General features: G+C 44.0%; 1 protein-coding gene across 8 annotated transcripts in view; it reads left to right on the plus strand.

Moving 5' to 3' along the window:
• SASH1 (SAM and SH3 domain containing 1) overlaps positions 1-18,550 on the plus strand; it is a 284,343-nt gene that overhangs the window by 247,886 nt on the left and 17,907 nt on the right. For all 8 annotated transcript variants that reach the window (XM_055391928.2, XM_063707936.1, XM_063707938.1 and 5 more), the window contains 6 exons: positions 4,044-4,390; positions 9,782-9,856; positions 11,943-12,086; positions 16,008-16,143; positions 17,291-17,460; positions 18,267-18,476. In XM_055391928.2, coding sequence (XP_055247903.1) covers positions 4,044-4,390; positions 9,782-9,856; positions 11,943-12,086; positions 16,008-16,143; positions 17,291-17,460; positions 18,267-18,476 — 1,082 coding nt within the window. The remainder of the gene's footprint in view (positions 1-4,043; positions 4,391-9,781; positions 9,857-11,942; positions 12,087-16,007; positions 16,144-17,290; positions 17,461-18,266; positions 18,477-18,550) is intronic.

Here is an 18,550-nt window from a genome sequence, read left to right on the forward strand (position 1 = left end):
AATAATGCTGAAGCTAAGTGGGTAACTGTGAGAGAATGGGGATTCGAATGGAAAAGAAAAACATGGGGAGAGAAATCAGCTTTATGGCCAATTTATTGGGTTGTTTTCAGTTCCGGGGTTTCATTAGGGTATCTTTTTGCGTGGTAATTCTGTTTACATTTGGATGCAATGCTGATTTTACATTTGGGTGTTTTAATACCTGCCCGCCAGTCGTGAATTCCACAGTATTGAATGTACCCTGTGGCGGCCCTTACCGAAATCACAGACAGGGTCAGTTGGTACTGTTGGGGGAACCATATGGGATTGCCAACATTCAACTTTAAGGGCACATTTGGTAACAAATCTCATGAACACTCGGCCAAAATCAAGCCTCAGATATAACAAATAGCTGGGTGGGGTTCATCCATAACTGAGATAACATGGGCAAAGTACCTAGTCCTGGGCCTGTTCCCCAGTGGGCCCTTCACACATGATAGTGGTGTGTTAAAGCAGCCTTTCCACTAGAATAACATGACTAAAAATACAGACATTGTAATTTGCATATTAATTTCAGAATAAATCAATCCAACTATCTTTGAGAGGCATCAATTGAAAAAGAAAAATATAGCAAAAGGGATAACTCTAACATAAAAAGTAATAACCGTATGGAATTCTGGCTCTGAACTTTAATTTATCTGGGCACAAATCAGGCTTCACAGATGGAAGATGGATTTAGTGAGCTCAAATCCTAAGGTACACTCTGGCATCTGATGAGTCAGGGTGCTGAGTTGCCGTTGGCCAAGCTCACCCGTCTTCTCAGGAGAGGCCCCAGGTGTGTGTGTAGCTCAAGGCGCCTGCTTTGGGCTGCCCCCCAATTCCCTGCTAAACTGGAACTTCCTCCAACCCCGGCACAATAGAGAACTCTCTGAGGGTCCTCACTGGCAGTGGTACTTGGGAGAGGCTATCTTGGCCCCTGTCCATCTTGCAGAGCAGGAAGGATTCATTCTCCAGTAGGCGCCCCCTCCCCCCTCCCCCGCCCTTGGACTTACAAAGGGTTGATCCTTTGACTTCCTGCATGCCTGTGCTAATACCAAGTTGTCTGCATGATAATTATCATGTATTGAGGGCACACCGTGTGCCAGGCACTTTCCTTAACACTTTAGATTTTATGTTCTCTTTAATGTCATCCTCAGAATAGCTACCAGAAGTAAGCACTTACACCATCCTCATTTCGAAAATGAGGAACCTGAGACTCAAAGAGGCTAAGTAATTGACTCCTGGCCACTCAGCCAGCCAGCAGAAGGCCCAGCACGATGTCCAGGCAGCCTGCTCCCTGACAGCAGCCTGTTCTCACTCCGCTGCCACCTGTCTCCCCCACCAGCTCTGGAGTCCTCGGAAAGCCAGGAGAGAGATCAGTTCTTCACTCACTCTCACCCTTGCACCCTGGGTTTCAAGTCCTTATCCTGTCAGGGACAACCCTGGCCAATCTTTAATCTAGGCTACATTGGTGCCCTTTATCTGCCCATTTCTGTGTCTTTGCCACAGAATGGACACCTTTCCTTCCCTCATTGCTCCCACTCAATTCTCTCCAGTAATGAATCGCCGGTTTTGTAGAAAGCCTTTCAGTTCATACAGCACTTTCACGTAACTCTTTTATGAGGATAATGTTTACTGTTATCATCACAACAGCCTTGCCAGGGGTATTATGGAAAGATAGGTAGGCATTATTACAGATGAGGAAACAGAGGCTCAGAGCCAGGAAGTGATTGCCCAAGGTCATGGAGCTGTGAGTGGCAGAGCCGGGCTGGATGCAGAGCATACCCCTGAGTTCCAGGCATTAAGTCAGCCCACAACCTACCTCTCTCCTCCTGCCAAAATCACCTTGCCTTTGGTAAGCTGGTCTCAGCTGAATAAGATAGATGGAGGCCTTCATGTGAAGCAAATCACAGCAAATGTGATGGAGTGAGCTCATCTTGATGGTCACTCTTCCAGTAGGAGAGTTGTATGCTCAAGTCATAGAAGGATGGGAGAAGTGATGCTCCAAGTTCAAGCCATCCAGGTCAAGGTTGGGATTCCAAGCCACTGGTCAGGCTCAGACGGAAAAGCCTGCACTACAGGAGGCCTGCCCTCAGCACCGGCAGATGCAGCCTCCTGGGAAGCGTTTGCTACATTTCCCTCACAACCCCTTACCAGATGCTGACTTTCCTGAACCCGAGAATAGAGCTACATTCGTCATGGACATGCGTGCACCAGCTGGTTCCAGACTCAGATGTGACACCAAAGTATTGGAATCTCTGATGACAATCCTAAGCACAGAGCCCAGAAAATGTCCAAAGCAACTGCTGAGTGACAGATCCTTAGGATACGCAGGGTGGACTCACCTGACTTCCCTGAAACCCCTTAGGACTGTGGGTGGAGAAGGGCCTTTGTACATCTGCATGGACACCTGGGCGGATGGTGAAGCCACAACCACGCTCGACTTCTTTAATAGAGAAGTCCATGGTTGGGCTGCCCCTTCCACAGGTTATGCCTCTAGTCTTGGCCCAGTCGCTTCTTCTTGGAAGTGGAGGGTAGACTATAACTAGAAGAGGTTGCCATTTTTATTTCCAACAGCATAAGAACCCTTGGTCTCCACACCTTGTCAGTCAGGTATCCTGAGGAAGGAGCGGGAAACTTCTAGGATATTGGTACCCTGCCTCTGGGCTGGTGAATTTCTGTGAGAACCCCGAATCCTGCCTTTAAAGTCCCCCTGAAAGATCCCTGAACAACCCTTCAGGGGACCGTGGGCTAGGCAGAGTTTTACATCTTCTTTCCCACTTCCCACCTTCCCCACCACCGTCTGCTGGACATGAATGTAAAGTTGACCTTGGGTTGTATTTAATAGCAGCTGTTCTTTTTTGTTGTTGTTGTTAGATTTGTACCTATAAATCCCATCAATTGGGAAAGTAAGCCATTTTTAGAATTTTAAAGGATGGCTGCCATTCTTTTCCCCTCTGAGTTTTGCTCTGAACTGAGCATAGCTCCCCTTTTTCTCTGACATTTAACCACACACTGGCGCCCTGGTCCCAGCTGGTATATTTAGTGCCATCCTTCTATTCCAAGGAACTTTTCCTTTTTTCCTCTTCACAATTCGGCGGGTGGAAAGCTGCAGAGCTCAAAGTTTCCCTATAATTAAAGGGACACAGCCAGTTGGGATCGCTACACCCACAGTTTGACCTACTTCTTTTCTCACATCTGTTCACATAACACATGCGGAAAAGAACTTGGTTTTCCTGCCAATAAGTCCAAACCTTTCCACTGGGCTCTGGAGGGCTTGGCTTGCCACCTGGCTCCAGCGAGGGCTTCAAGAGCTGGAATCCCTGAGACCAGTGGGACCCTGGAGCTGCCTGCGTGTCAGGGCCCTTAAACGCCCTTGCTGCTCCTAGCGAGGCCTGAGTTGATGGGAGTATCTGGCCGGGATCACTGAGTTTCCTAACTTTTTGCATTTGGCCTGTCAGCTGGAGACGATGTGTCAGTCACATTTGCAAGATACAACGCTTTATAGTGTTTCTCCCCACCAAAACTTCCTTGGAGATTTAGTCACTCAAATGGCGTATGTACCAATAAAACAATCAATGTCAGCCACATGACATTTATCACGCTCCAACTATAAAAAGCGACCAGAGCCAACATAAAGGAGTGCCTTTCAGAAGGGGGAAAGATCCTGATTCCTGGTTTCAGAGGGTTGCATTTACAAACTGCAGAGGGCATTATCTCGAAATGCTAAGGCATATTGTGATTATGGCTAGCTTAGATTTTGCAAACGGCATTTTAAATATGCCTGTGAAGGTGTTAGGTCTACAAAGATATTTAAAGAAGAAGAAAACACATCTGAATCCTTTTAACATTAAGCTCGTGTGAAACCATGTATTTGCACAGTGTATTTTCATTTTTCTGTACATATGTAAGTGGGAGCTGGGTTTATAAAGAGGGTCATGATACGGAGAAAGGTGGTGAATGTAAAGAAAGATGTATGCAAGAATGCAAAGGTGTGTTCACAAGAGACTCTGTTGGTTTCCCTCCAGGTGGGGAGGAGCACGTGTTTGAGAATTCGCCGGTCCTGGATGAACGGTCCGCCCTCTACTCTGGCGTGCACAAGAAGCCCCTTTTCTTTGATGGCTCTCCTGAGAAACCTCCCGAAGATGACTCAGACTCTCTCACCACGTCTCCATCCTCCAGCAGCCTGGACACCTGGGGGGCTGGCCGGAAGTTAGTCAAAACCTTCAGCAAAGGAGAGAGCCGGGGCCTGATTAAGCCCCCCAGAAAGATGGGGACATTCTTCTCCTACCCAGAAGAAGAAAAGGCCCAGAAAGTGTCCCGCTCCCTCACCGAGGGGGAGATGAAGAAGGGTCTCGGGTCCCTAAGCCACGGGGTAAGTACGGATGGTGTTTGCTTCTATGACAACCACCGTCGCAGGCACCACCTTCTGGTGTCCCTGGAGGAGTTTCAGAGTGTCCGGAAGCAAATCCGCTTGAAGAAAACGGATACTAATTATTCCTCTTCCAGAGCTTTTCTCTGCCAGCGTCCCTCCAGAAAAGGCGTCACCAGCACCACCTGTGACCTGCAGCTGCTCCGGCAGAAAGGCAAAGGGGGCGGGAGCTGCGGCTTCCCCGGCAGGAGGGTGCGCGGGCGCACCTCGGTCAGCGAGTTCAATATCACCTACGTGGTGGAGCGGAGCCTGTACAGCCACCTGAACCTGACCCAGCTAGTGCGGCCTGCCTCAGACAGGACCCTGAGCAAGGCTGAGAGACAGGACCTGAGGCGGTGCCTGCTGGAGGAGGATGAGGAGGCAAAGAGGAAGTGGGCCGCCACGGTCGACCGCTGTACTAAAAGGGTTCTCTTGAGAATCCACCAGAAGTCTGTGAGTCACAAAGATGGTCCTGAGGACGGCCTTGTCATTTCTGTGATGTGCAGTCAAGCATTATGGCCTTTCTTCTGCGGGGACCGGCTTCCTCCCCTCTCTCCTGCTCATGACGTCAGGGCACATCCCACCATCACCTTCAATTTCAAATCCTGCTTTCACTTCCAGGCAGCTTTCACCTTCTCTTCCATTTCTCCTCTTGTCAGATGAAGCTGTTTGAGTGCCCATTAAAATAAGCATTGAAGCTAATCCAGAGAGGGGCTTCCAGGGTACAGGGGTGGGGTTTGGCCGCCTCCAGGAGTGGCTGTCTTGATTCTCGGCCATTATGTCACTTGACCTCAAAGAAGCTGATTCAAAACAGAAGGGCATTTCACCCTTGAAAGAGATGCTTGCTCTTGGTTTTAAAATTAAAACAATAGGAGCAGGCTCATGGAAAAACTGCCGTCATCACAGTCACCAATTTGGTGATTTGAAAACATTTTAAAGCACATTTATTTTATTAGTAGAGGCAAGCAGAAAGTTCATAAATCTAACAACAAAAATGGGAGCTTTTTTGTTTTACTTAAGTCTATTCCATGTTCTTATCTTTATAAACAAATCAACATTTGGAAATGCCTTCCCCTAGCCTATAGATTCTTCTGTACTCAGCAAGGAATAAAGTACTCACTTTCAAAGAGTAGGATGTTTTTCACTTTTAACGCTGGATGATCAGAGACTTAGTAAGATTTATTTTCAAGGCATGACTTACTTTGAACTTCAGAATATAGATATTTTCCCTTCTGAAATTCCCACCTAACTTTTAGTTTGCACAGTGGCGCATATAAAATGGTGCAAAATGAGGAAGTAGATTTCTTGGCCCTCTGTCACCTGGCACCTTGCTTGATCTGCTCAGGACAGTTGGCTGTGGGCCCTTTTAAAGGACCTGAAAGAATAGAGTGTCCTTCAATAGGTTTTCCCAGGGGGCCTTCCCGTTCATGAACAGGGTGTTCTTCCCCAGACGATCAGTGTAATTTAAATTCATTCAGTCGGGTTCTGCTTTTGTGAAAGTGAAGACGGATTGGTCAATGCCATTCTTAAAACGACCTTCTCTGTTGTAAAAGAATCCTTAGGTCCTTCCTAGCCCCTGGGTTTTCCACATATTTCCACATGTTGACTTTCCTTATTTTCTGTCCTTTCATATTCATGTAATTCTTGCAGCACTTTTAATACTACTAGTATGTAGCAGGAACTTTTCTTCTGGCTCTTTCTGTATCATGGCAACAGTTTTTCAATGGTTGAGTTTTTGTTTTAAAATAACAATTCTCTTTCTCACTCATTCAGCCTCTGGTTTGCTCTGACTCACAGACATTTTGAAAAATAACCAGTCTTAGTTTTATGTATTTATTTTTTACTTTCAGAAGTGTTCTGCCCAGTTCATCTGCTCTTGTACGTTTTGACATGACCTTGATAGAACAGACGCACTTCTTCTGTTAACTGATGACTCACCTCTGTGAGTTTACATCATGTAATACTGAGAATTTTCCCAATCTGAGCACCTTGAATTGTTGATGTGCCTCTCATGTTATTTACTGTCAGATTAATACTATAACTCCATGAGGGCCTTGTCTCTAGAAGTTATATTTCTGGGATTTGTGCTAGTTAGTGTTGTAGGCCAGTGATTAATTCTTCATTGACATTGAGTATGGACATTTGGGCAAGCTCATCTCCAGGCACCGCCCCCACCTAACGTGCTCCTGTGTAATCCCTATCCCAAGTATCAGTCTGAGGCTGAGTATTTTTAAAATACTGTGAGCTTGAGACACTAATGGACAGTTTGAACACTTGCAAAAATATGTGTTCAGTAGGAAGTTATATATTTGCGTATTCCTTTTCTTGTAGTACAGTTGTACAATCAAACAAATTTAACTTTCTAATTATCCAGAGAATGTAAATAAGTGTTCTATCTTACAATAGAAAGAACTTTTTTAAAAAGGGATTAATCTTATTTCTTTGCTAGATTTATTTAAAAGGTTATTTTCCATTCTCCTTGTCATATTTCTTTCATTTTATCTAAAAGTTTCCTTTATTCTTCAACCTCAATCTCTTTGTCTTTCAAAAATGCCATATTTGCTTGATGAAGCCTCAGGGAAATGATAATGCTTTGTATCCACTGGAAGTGGTCACTTGTCTCGTATTTTATTTGGTCATTCAATTTTTGTTTGAGAGAACAGACATGCATGACATTTTGCAATTTTGTCCATTTTTGAATTCAACCCCAAAACATGTGTTTCCAACTGCATGGCCATTCCATTGACTAGCCCTCCTCATCCCAAGCATCTATCTAAAGTGTTTTTATAATTTTCAGTACAGGAGGTGTGTGAACTGAAAAAACTTCATTTAGGCTTTATTTATTTAGGTCATCAATGTCAAAGGCTGGTTCATGTATTGATTTATTTTTTATGAGTCTCTTTACGGTCCATTTTCTCTTTTGAAGGAATGCTGTTTAAAGAACTACTTGATCTTATAGAAAAAGTTAGAAATTAATTCAAGCAATCTTTATTGTTATATTCTTTGTCACTCCTCCACTGTAAAAAAGAATCAATTCCAGATATCTTAGCCTATCATTGAAAGAGGTTTTAGTTGGTAGTTAAGAAAACTGGTCCATTCTTTAAGTTTTTCATTTTAGAAATAAATGCATACAATAGGCATGTGAAAACTTAAATGAGATTCTAATTTATTGCAGTCATAATTTCCACATAAATTCTTTGTCAGTTATTTCATATGTATCAGAAATAACTTGGGCTCCAACAGTGCAGTAGATGCTGTAGTTTAAAGCAGGGACGTGCAAAAGCCATACAATGATGAGGCATCTGGGCGCCATACCATGTCTGTGAAGCCCTGAGTCACGGGAAAGGAACTAGAATAAAATCACTGCTTTTGCAAGAAGGAGGAAATGTACATGGCATTATAAGCTGGAAAGAGAAGGTCAATGTTAAAAATTAGCCTTGAGAGGTGGTCATAACATTGCTTACCCAGTTAGGTGATTTGGTGAATATATTTGTGTAGAAAGGTTTTTCTCTTTCTATAGAATAGATATAGGTCCAGTTAAGCTGACGATAAAAGAAATCAGATTGCCCATTGATATTTAATACAGAATTAGGATAATGTCTATTAGAAAACAAGTCGGTAGTAGCAGCAGCAACAGCAGCAGCATCGGTGAATAAGAACAGCTCTGAGACATCCTGATGTCAGTTGTCATGAAATGCTTTCCTTATCTCCTGGCCCTCCCCAGACCCCAATGGCCGTCTCTCACTTTGTGGCCCATTCCTGGTATGCTCTGATTTTATAGTTGAACTCCCAGATTAGATTGTAAGGCCCAGAACAAAGCTCCAGCCCTACATTTGCATATTTGTAATGTTAACTAAGCCTCAACTTCAGTATAACAGCTGTCAGGATGACTACCACATTCTCAGTACAGCCTTAATGAAAAGTAGTGGAAGAAACCAGCATTCATAGAGTGTCTGCCTTGTGCCAGGCAGTGCGCTAGAAGGCTTCAAATATGATATAAGTATTATTTTAATAATGAAGAATCTAAAGCTCAGAGAGTGTAAGTACTTTACCTGAGATCACACAGCAAGTAAGTGGCAGAACCAGGATTTGCGTCTAGATTTCTGTGATTTCAAAAATGTAGGCATTTTCCTTCTAGGATGTTTCTACTTTATCAATTCAGTTAATTATATATATATATATATTTTTTTTTTTAATGAATAAGCAATGCTTATAGTATATTAGGTTGGCGCAAAAGTAATCGCAGTTTTTGCCATTGAAAATAATGGCAAAACTGCGATTACTTTTGCACCAACCTAATACATTGTACTTTTCTGTTCATTTCTTCCATTTAACAGCTGTTCATTAGACTTCTCTGAGAAGCTGGTAATACAAAATGTTGAAGCCCGAATCTACAGTTAAACTTTTATTACTGATTTTTAAAAAAGATAATTAGCTGTAACATTAATGTGCGTTGCGGGGTGCAGGGCGGTCACTCAGTGGCTTTTACTAGAAAAACAACAGTGAATTTGAACCAAGTTCTGCAAATACAGAAATCACTAAGATATAAGCAGTTCCGTGAAGTTTGCAACCACCTAAAAGGATAATAAAGTTTTCATTCTTTATAACATCAGCATTTTTCCTATTGAAATTAAAAAGTGTGGTCAAACACAGTCACTGAATCAACCGTTTTCTTTCTGGGCAAATGTGGCATCTTCATTCACTGAGAGAAAAGGGTCACCATGAATTAACTTGGGCAGTTCGATGGGAAAGTTACCAGCGTTTTTGGCTAGGATGGGGAAGCAGTGAGTGAGTAATTCTCTTGGCCTGATTGGACAACTGTAAACATAACCTTCTCCCCGCCTCTTCTCAGCGATTTAAAGCTAAACAAAATGAAAGTCTGTTTGAAAAGCTTGCTGTTGGTGTCAGAGCCATGGGATTTCAAACCTTGGTTTTCAGGATGCCTGAGTACATGGATCCCCTAACACATATCCCTTCATTGTCTCTACTGAATGTAGCTGATGTTAGGGGAAGTTCTGTGCTGGAGACAGGGAATCTCACAGCACTGGACTCATGGAGGGTTTTTCTTTTGTTTTTTAGGCTTCTTTTAAAAAATGGTTGGTTTTTGCATGTTAAGGGGATTCTAGACCTCTGGGGTAGGCAGAGTTCCAGTGGCCTGTGAAAGGGAAAAATGAGTGAAGTTTCCTTACGACATGACTCATGTGTTTTTTTCTCATCATTTCTCGTTTTCTACTTTCATCCTGTCCACGTATTTGTGATTCAGAGATGTCCTGCACACGGGGACTGCTGGGTTGGTGCACTGCCGGCTGGCTTAAGCATAACTGGAGTTTTTCTGCCCTGCCCTCTTTTCCACAGAGAACCTGCAGTTTTGGAGGATTTGACTTGACGAATCGCTCTCTGCACGTTGGCAGTAATAATTCTGACCCAATGGTGAGTAGCATCAGAGGAAAGCAAAAAATATGGATTCAGGCGATGAGGTTGACAATAGTTGACCATTGAGTATCTTTGAGAGTTGATACTGGGTACTGTTTTCCTTGGTAATCCTGAGTCACGTTTGGAAAAAAGCTCTATTTCACTTACCTTACAGACTCCACTGTTCCACGTGGAATGAATGATGACCACTCTCACTGCCATCTCCTTCCTTGAGTAGCACAGTTCCTTTAATGCCTTTGCTTCTGGTTTTCTTCAAGTAACAAATCCAGATAAGTCTGGCCTCTGTGGTCTGAGTCATTTTGCATACGGCCTTTTCTTCTTGCTAGTTGCAAGCATGAAACTACTACACATACATAGTGCATGAAGTGGAGCCCTGTGATTTGGTCCCCAAGAGTATGTGCTGGCATTTTGGAACACCAGTCTTATTATGGGCCCAGTACCTGGCCCCGCATGGCCTATACTAAGCCTAGGGTTTTGTGGGCTGGGGTATGCTGGAATGAACCCAGTCTCTGTGGGACCAAAGCAGACCAGATCCCTCAGGGGTCTGGTGTCAGGCCCAGGTGTCTGCCCTCTCAGACCTGCTTTGGGGTCATAGTCTAGGGACAGGCCACCACAGTGGCACACAAGTTTTGTTTCCTGAAATTTGCTTTCTCAGACCCCAAGGGTGAAGGTGAGTCTTTTTTTTTTTTTTTTTTTTTTTTAAGACGGAGTCTCACTCTGTAGCCCAGACTAGAGTGTAGTGGCACAATCTTGTCTCACTGCAACTTCTGCCTCCCAGGTCCCAGTTAAGCAATTCTCCTGCCTCAGCCTCCTGACTGGCTAGGATTACAGGTGCACGCCACCATGCCCAGATAATTTGTGTATTTTTAGTAGAGATGGGGTTTCTCCATGTTGGCCAGGCTGGTCTTGAACTCCTGACCTTGTGATCCACCCGTCTTGGCCTCCCAAAGTGCTGGGATTACAGGTGTGAGCCACGCGCCCGGCCTTTGGTGAGTCTTACATGTAGTTTAGCTTGTCCTTTGCATTGTGTCATAAAACTGTAAAATGAAGATTTCGTGTTTCATATTTGTTATGATCATGGGTCAGCTGAAATACCCACCTGGGATATATATGAAATGTTTTGAAAATTTCCTGGAAGAGAATTAAACTATTTTATTTGGCTATCAAATTATATTGATTCTTAAGCCAATAGTTTTCTGCTGTCAATCTTTTTTAGAAATGAGAGAAAATATGATTTTTTTTCTTTCTCAGGGAGAAGTTTGTTTTTTAAAAAAATGCAAACTAGAATGAGAGATGACCACAATCTAGCTCTTTAAGAGAGAGAAATTTACACACTGAGTGCTATAGTGATGGGAATCCAATCAGATGTTGCTCTTCTAACGACTGAGCTTTCACCATTTGTTCTAACCTCTTTCTCCAGGCAATTCTGTAGTATTATCCCTCTATTCTCCCCCATTGCTGGGATTACATGAACGTTGGTTCATGTAAATCACTTTTTTTTTTTTTTTTTTTCTCTGAGAGGGAGTCTCACTCTGTCGCCCAGGCTGGAGTGCAGTGACGCGATCTCAGCTCACTGCAAGCTCCACCTCCCGGGTTCACACCATTCTCCTGCCTCAGCTTCCTGAGTAGCTGGGACTACAGACGCCCACCACCACGCCCGGCTAATTTTTTGTATTTTTAGTAGAGACGGGGTTTCACCGTGTTAGTCAGGATGGTCTCGATCTCCTGACCTCGTGATCCACCTGCCTCAGCCTCCCAAAGGTAAATCACCCTTTACTGATGAAATGCAGTCCCCTTGGGTGTTAAAAATAGTGGAAAAAATGTAACCTGATAAGAATGTACTAAAAGTAAGTAAAATAAAAAGTGACTCACATCCCACTTTAAGCAAACAAAAAGCCCTATAGTCAATAAGCTTTAGTTTTTAATCAAAGAGATAAATAATAGCACTGAGTTAACACAAGAAAAACGTCAAGATCCTGAGGAATGCCAATATTTCTGAGAGCTGGGATGTTAATGGTTTAAATAATAAAACCTGTTCTTCATTTTCTGCGACCAACAATACTTGCAACATTTTGTTTTACAGGGTAAAGAAGGAGACTTCGTGTACAAAGAAGTCATCAAATCACCTACTGCCTCTCGCATCTCTCTTGGGAAAAAGGTGAAATCAGTGAAAGAGACGATGAGAAAGAGAATGTCTAAAAAATACAGCAGCTCTGTCTCTGAGCAGGTATGCAGCTACCTGGTAGAATGTTCCCTTGGTTCTTCCTGACAAGAAAAGCTGAGAATGGCCCTTCTGAGATTTTAAATGGTGCTAAATACACATACTCCTTGGCATTAACCTGCTCCAAGTCCGTGCTTTATTTATGTAGAGAAACACTGAATTCAACACACGTTTATTAATAAGCAGTTTGGGCTGTTCAGCACCGTGCTTGGTGCTGGGAATACAAAATACAGAACTTGCCTTCTGCGTACAGACAAGAGAGACAGACATGTAAAGAAATGGTTATTCTTCAGTGCACTAAGCGTTGTAAATTTGAATACAAAGGAAGGATTTTATTTTCTAAACTATGCCTTGCTACAAAATGGATGTTACCTGAATCAAACCTAAACCTTTTTTTTTTTGGGGGGGGGCAGTAGACTTGTCGATCATAGCATAAGTTGTTCTAGAAGCACATAGCCAGTCTAGGAAATAAACTCAAAGTTCTTGCTGGGTACCAGGCTTTGGTAATAATGTTTCAGAGAGGGGTGTTTTCCCTCATTTGCCCTATCTGTAGCCATGAAGGAAGGTATCATAGAATTGATTTTTCCCCCCTGGATCTATAATTTCATTGCTAGAGAAATGACTGTTTCTGTCTTAATTGCATGGGTGGAGGGAGTAAAGATAGTTGGAGAGCTGGGCCTCAAGGTAATTATGACCATTCAATTTTCAAGACACTCTCCTCCAACACCTGTATAGCACTCATTTTGTAGCCTGTTGAAGTTCCTGTGTATGAGCTGGTTGTCTGCCTGAAATATGTAGGTAATGCACTTTATCTACCAAATAAAAACAGCAGGGAAAGCAGACATTTTTGCTCAGCTGCTGCTCTCTGGGGGGCACAGTGAGCTAAAACCAAGCATCGCCCCTATGCGAATGACTGAACATCACCAGCCTGCCACCCACCTCACTTGATTCAAACAAAGCCTGCACAGCAGCTTCAGTTGATTACAGTGGTTCTCATGGGGAAGGGGTGAGAGGCTATCGTTTTGCTCCCCCATGGACTCCAGGGCAATGTCTTTCAATGGTCAGACTGGGTTGAGGTGAAGTGGAGTGGATATTGCTGGCATCTAGGGCAGCAGTGCCCGATCTTTTTGCACCAGGGACTGGTTTCGTGGAAGGCAATTTTTCCACGGAGCTGGTGTAGGTGGTGGTTTCAGGATGATTCACATGCATTACATTTATTGTTCACTTCATTTCTATTGTTATTACATTGTAATATATAATGAAATAATTATACAACTCACCATAATGTAGAATCAGTGGGAGCCCTGAGCTTGTTTTCCTGCAACTAGATGATCCCATTTGGGGATGATGGGAGACAGTGACAGATCATCGGGCATTAGATTCTCATAAACAGCGTGCAACCTAGATGCCTCGTGTGCACAATTCACAATAGGATTTGTGCTCCTACGAGAATCTAATACCACTGCTGATCTGACAGGAGGTGGAGCTCAGACAGTAATGCGGGTAATGGAGAGTGGCTGTAAAAACAGATGAAGCTTGGCCTGCTCACCCGCCACTCACCTCCTGCTGTACGGCCCACTTCTTAACAGGCCACAGACGGGTTCTGGTCCGTGGCCCGGGAGTTGGAGAATGCTGATCTAGAGGATAGAGGCCAGGGACGCTGCCAAACATCTTAGCATGCACAGGACGGTCTGCACAGCAAAGAGCTGTCCATCAAAATGATCAGTGCTCAGGCTGAGAAACCGTGGCTTGTTAGACCTGCAGGAGATGTCTGGACTGCCTTCAGTATGTCTTATCCATGATTTTTTTTCTTTATTCTTTTCATTCTCTTGTCCCTGTGGGTGACGGAGTGATAGTGATTCTATATTTCTTCCCAGCAATGAAGCAGTCAGCATGCTAGTGAGAGCATGCTACTAATTTAAAGCATTTTATTAAGTTTGCTTTTCCCCAAGATTGAAACAGCCACTAAAACTCTTAAGCTTATGTTCAAAGAGGTTTTCTGCTTTATGAATCATAAGCATAGAATTTTAATGTCATTTTGGCATTTTTCAATAATTTTACTACCATATAGCAATCTTACGTGCTTAGTTCTACTTTTTTAAAGCAGCCATTTCACATAAGTTAAGGAATAAAAGAAATAACTGATCATTATAAATTTTCTGTAAAGCAAAAATAATGGAAGGTTTTGTGTGGTTGGTTTTTTTGTTTTTGTTTTTGTTTTGAGATGGAGTGTCACTCTGTCACCCAGGCTGGAGTGCAATGGTGTGGCCTCGGCTTACTGCAACCTCTGCCTCCTGGGTTCAAGCGATTCTCCCACCTCAGCCTCTTGAGTAGCTGGGACTACAGGCACGTGCCACCATACCCGGCTAATTATTGTATTTTTAGTAGAGATGGGGTTTCACTACGTTGGCCAGGCTGGTCTCGAACTCCTGACCTCGTGAGCCACCCACCTCAGCCTCCCAGAGTGCTGGGATTACAGGCATGAGCCACTGCGCCCACCTTGTGTGTTTTTTTAAAAAAACTTTTTAGTAAATATACCAACCATTATGGTAGGGATATTTGTTTTCTCTGTTACTGCTATATGCCCAATACCTGGATTAGTGCCTGTTATTGTAGGTAATTAATAAACATGTGATGAATAAATTAATAATTTTTTTAAAGCATTTGAAAATATATCAGAGACCCACATTTACTATTGCTGTTTTTCAAACTGCGTGCTTTTTTCAGAAGCATTGCAGAAGATTTTAATGGGAAAAAAATTACTTATTTTATGACGCAGAAAGGAGGAATGAATTTTTTTTTTTTTTTTAAGGAATTCATACTTTGGAGCTTCAGTAACTTCCTAATAATGTCAGCTTAGTTTTCTTTGTTGTTTTTGAGGTCGCTTGCTCACTTTCCTCACATTGAAAGCACTAATGTGTGTTGGATCAGAAGCTGCTGTTGCTGATGTCCTCAGATGTTTGCAGGACCTGCGGAGCTGTGTTAAGGCCCTTCTGATGACTCGGCAGCATGCAAATAGCAGGTTTCATTTTAGCTGGTTTTGTGCTCATGTGGCTGTGGCCATATGTAATATGCCAGAGACTTTTCTATTTTGGCAAGTAAACAATTCTCACTGCAAACTTTGTGAAGTGTGATATCGTCTATTGATATAGCACCACGAATCAAATAAGCATGCTGTACTCAAATGTGCAAATGAGGAGCCGCTGAGAGGATAATACTTAGCTACTCAAAATGCAGGAAGTACTGCTGAGTCACTCCCATCAGGATTCTGGTGGGAAAGAGATTTCCCAGCTTTTTACTGACAACACTTTAGAAAAGTGAAAGAAGCTAAAACTTTAGAGTAACATATGGAAATTTTATTGTAGACTGGAAAATAGTATGTTTGCTGTATATGTGGGTTTTAAATTCATGTTTCCTTAGCCAATGCCAATAATTTGTACAAATAGAAATATAAGAATCTAGCCAATTTTTTTTTTCCAGGAATACACTTTTTTAAAAGTGCACGTTTCCTATCCAAGTAGATTAAATATCCTCTGACTACACTTCCAGGTATTCCATTAATCATGGATTGTACTTGATCTACATTTGAAGTCCAGCCTTGCTACTGGGCTTTTGCGTATGCTGAGTCTCTAAACCTTTAAGTATTTTGTCTGTGTGGTAGACAGATTTTTTTTTCTTGGAGATTCCAAGAATATCTATTCGAGAATGAGAAATAATATTTGAGTGCTTAATAAATAGTGACATTGGCCACGACTTTACAAGTAAGCGAGGATGTAAGTTTAAAAGGAGGAGAATATTGGTTATAGAATCAAATATGGATATAGATTGATTTGATTGATTTCGTTGAAGGCCAAAAGTCGCTGAGAATTACAAAACAACACCTGTCCACTCTGATGAACTTCTTCATTTTGTTGAAACCCATGGCAGGACTCGGGCCTTGATGGAATGCCTGGCTCCCCTCCGCCTTCACAGCCCGACCCCGAACACTTGGACAAGCCCAAGCTCAAGGCCGGGGGTTCTGTAGAAAGTCTTCGCAGTTCTCTCAGTGGGCAGAGCTCCATGAGTAAGTCGAGTTTGTCATTGTAGATTATTTTCTTTGGAGTTAATATCTGACATATACTGAGCACTAGGTTCAGGCAATTTCAAGGTGAATAAGACCAAGTCCTGCCCTTCAGGTGCTATTAGAGAATCAGACCAGCAAACTCTCTGGACTCAGAGTCGTGTTTGTTTATTAGTAGACATGCAGCAGCAGCAGCCCAAAAGAGGAGGTGATGAATTTTGATCGGAGACAATAGGGAAAGCATCATCTCAGAGGAAGGATCTAGAGAGCAGGGGGAATAAGCCAGGGAGACAAGCACATGAAGATGACCAGCAAAATAAAGGGAGTGGGGAAGGGAGGGGAATTTTATATGTGACTGATAAATTCAGGCCAATGGTAGTTGCAGTTGGCTGAATGGTATGAAGGAAAAGATCAACTTTTTATTTTATTTTTATTTTTATTTTTGAGATGATGGAGTCTCACTGTCTCCCAGGCTGGAGTGCAGTGTTGTGATCTCAGCTCACTGCAACCTTCACCTCCCTGGCTCAAGGGATCCTCCTGCCTCAGCCTTCCGCGTAGCTGTACTACAGGGTCATGCCACCACACCCGGCTAATTTTGTTGTAGAGACGGGGTTTTGCCATGTAGCCCAGGCTGATGGAACTCCTGGACTCAAGCAATCTGCCCACCTCGGCCTCCTAAAGTGCTGGAATTATAGGCGTGAGCCACTGTGCCCCGAGATCAAGTTTAAACCTACCACTTTAAGCTCTTTCTTACCCTTTTGGGCAAATGACATGACTGCTCTGAATTTGTTTCCTCATCTGTAAAATGGTTAGAGAGAGTGTGCATTACCACTGAGAGGTCACGAATGTTAAGAGCAGAGTCTAGTGCCTGGTCCTGCAGTGTCCTCCACGCGGGATCCTCCATGCCACATGGATTCCCAGGTCATGAGGGCAACTTGCTGTGAGTGAGTCCCCTGTCCACTGAGGAGCTGAGGGATAACACTCGGAGAATTCATAACTGGGCCCTGCCCTGGTCCTGACAGAGGGTTGTGGCTCAAGGCTTCCTTTCTCTGGGCCTTCATTTCCTCATCTGCCATACCTTCAATACCTTTCTGCTTTGCTGGGTGGGAAATCTGGATCTACCCGTGTTCTTCCTATGTTTCCTGTACAGGTGGTCAAACAGTGAGCACCACTGATTCCTCAACCAGCAACCGGGAAAGCGTCAAGTCAGAAGATGGGGATGATGAAGAGCCGCCTTACCGAGGCCCGTTCTGCGGGCGTGCCAGGGTGCACACCGACTTCACCCCCAGTCCCTATGACACAGACTCACTCAAGCTCAAGGTATCTCTCTCTCCCTGGCCTCAGAGCAGCTAACTGGGCTCTTCCATTTCTCTAGGAGGCTTTCTTTCCTCCTTACTGTTGAATGCTGGGCTACTATGGTACAGACTGGACAGTATCTTGGCTACCTCAATCACTGGTCTCCTCTGTAGTGAAAAACAGAACAAGAACCAGCCAGCCCTCGAGGCAGAGGGAGGGTCTCGTGTTAATCCCTGGGTTAGCATCACTTCACCCCTCTGACCTCAGCTTCCCTCTAGAATTCCTATTGCACACCCTCCCTCTCCCCACCTGGCTCCTGCTCCACACACCTGGTTTCTGTGTTTTCTCCATCTGAAGAAAGATTTCTGCCTTCTGTGTGCTCAGAGGTACCTTTATGGGACAGATGGGGTTCCACAAAGTGTGTGCAGCCATGACAGGGCCGGGATTGCCACTGGTTAGGACAGGTGGGAAGTGCCTTCTCTAAGAAGTGGGAGCCCTCTGAGGAGGGAAGGCGTTCAGAGTGCCGGGCGGGCAGCCTGGCTGACGGCACCAGGGGTACCCCAGGCACCCCTGGTTCTGCAGGGCAGGAGGGTGGAGGGGCTGTGACCGGGGGCCTGCGTGGAATTCCGTACAGTCAGAGACACCTGTCTGGCCTCTGCGGAGCTCACAGTCACATCCTATGCAGGTCACTCAGAGGGGTGACTTGTGGGACCCCGATTCTGGCCTTTGTGGCATCTTCACTTCTGCATGACCTGTGTATCTGACAGATTCTTGATTTGTACGTTCGTGGAATGTACCTAATGGAAAGATCTTTGCTCCCTGGGCCACAGAAAGGAGATATCATCGATATAATCAGCAAGCCACCCATGGGGACCTGGATGGGCCTGCTGAACAACAAAGTCGGCACGTTCAAGTTCATCTACGTGGACGTGCTCAGTGAAGACGAGGAGAAACCCAAACGCCCCACCAGGAGGCGGCGGAAAGGACGACCACCCCAGCCCAAGTCTGTGGAGGATCTCCTGGATCGGATTAACCTAAAAGTCAGTCGCTTCTGATTCTTGTCACACGCTACTCCCTCACTGCCTTTTTCTCTCCTACACTAAGCAAGTGAGGG

Source organism: Gorilla gorilla, chromosome 5, assembly GCF_029281585.2.
Source record: "Gorilla gorilla gorilla isolate KB3781 chromosome 5, NHGRI_mGorGor1-v2.1_pri, whole genome shotgun sequence".
NCBI lineage: Eukaryota > Metazoa > Chordata > Mammalia > Primates > Hominidae > Gorilla > Gorilla gorilla.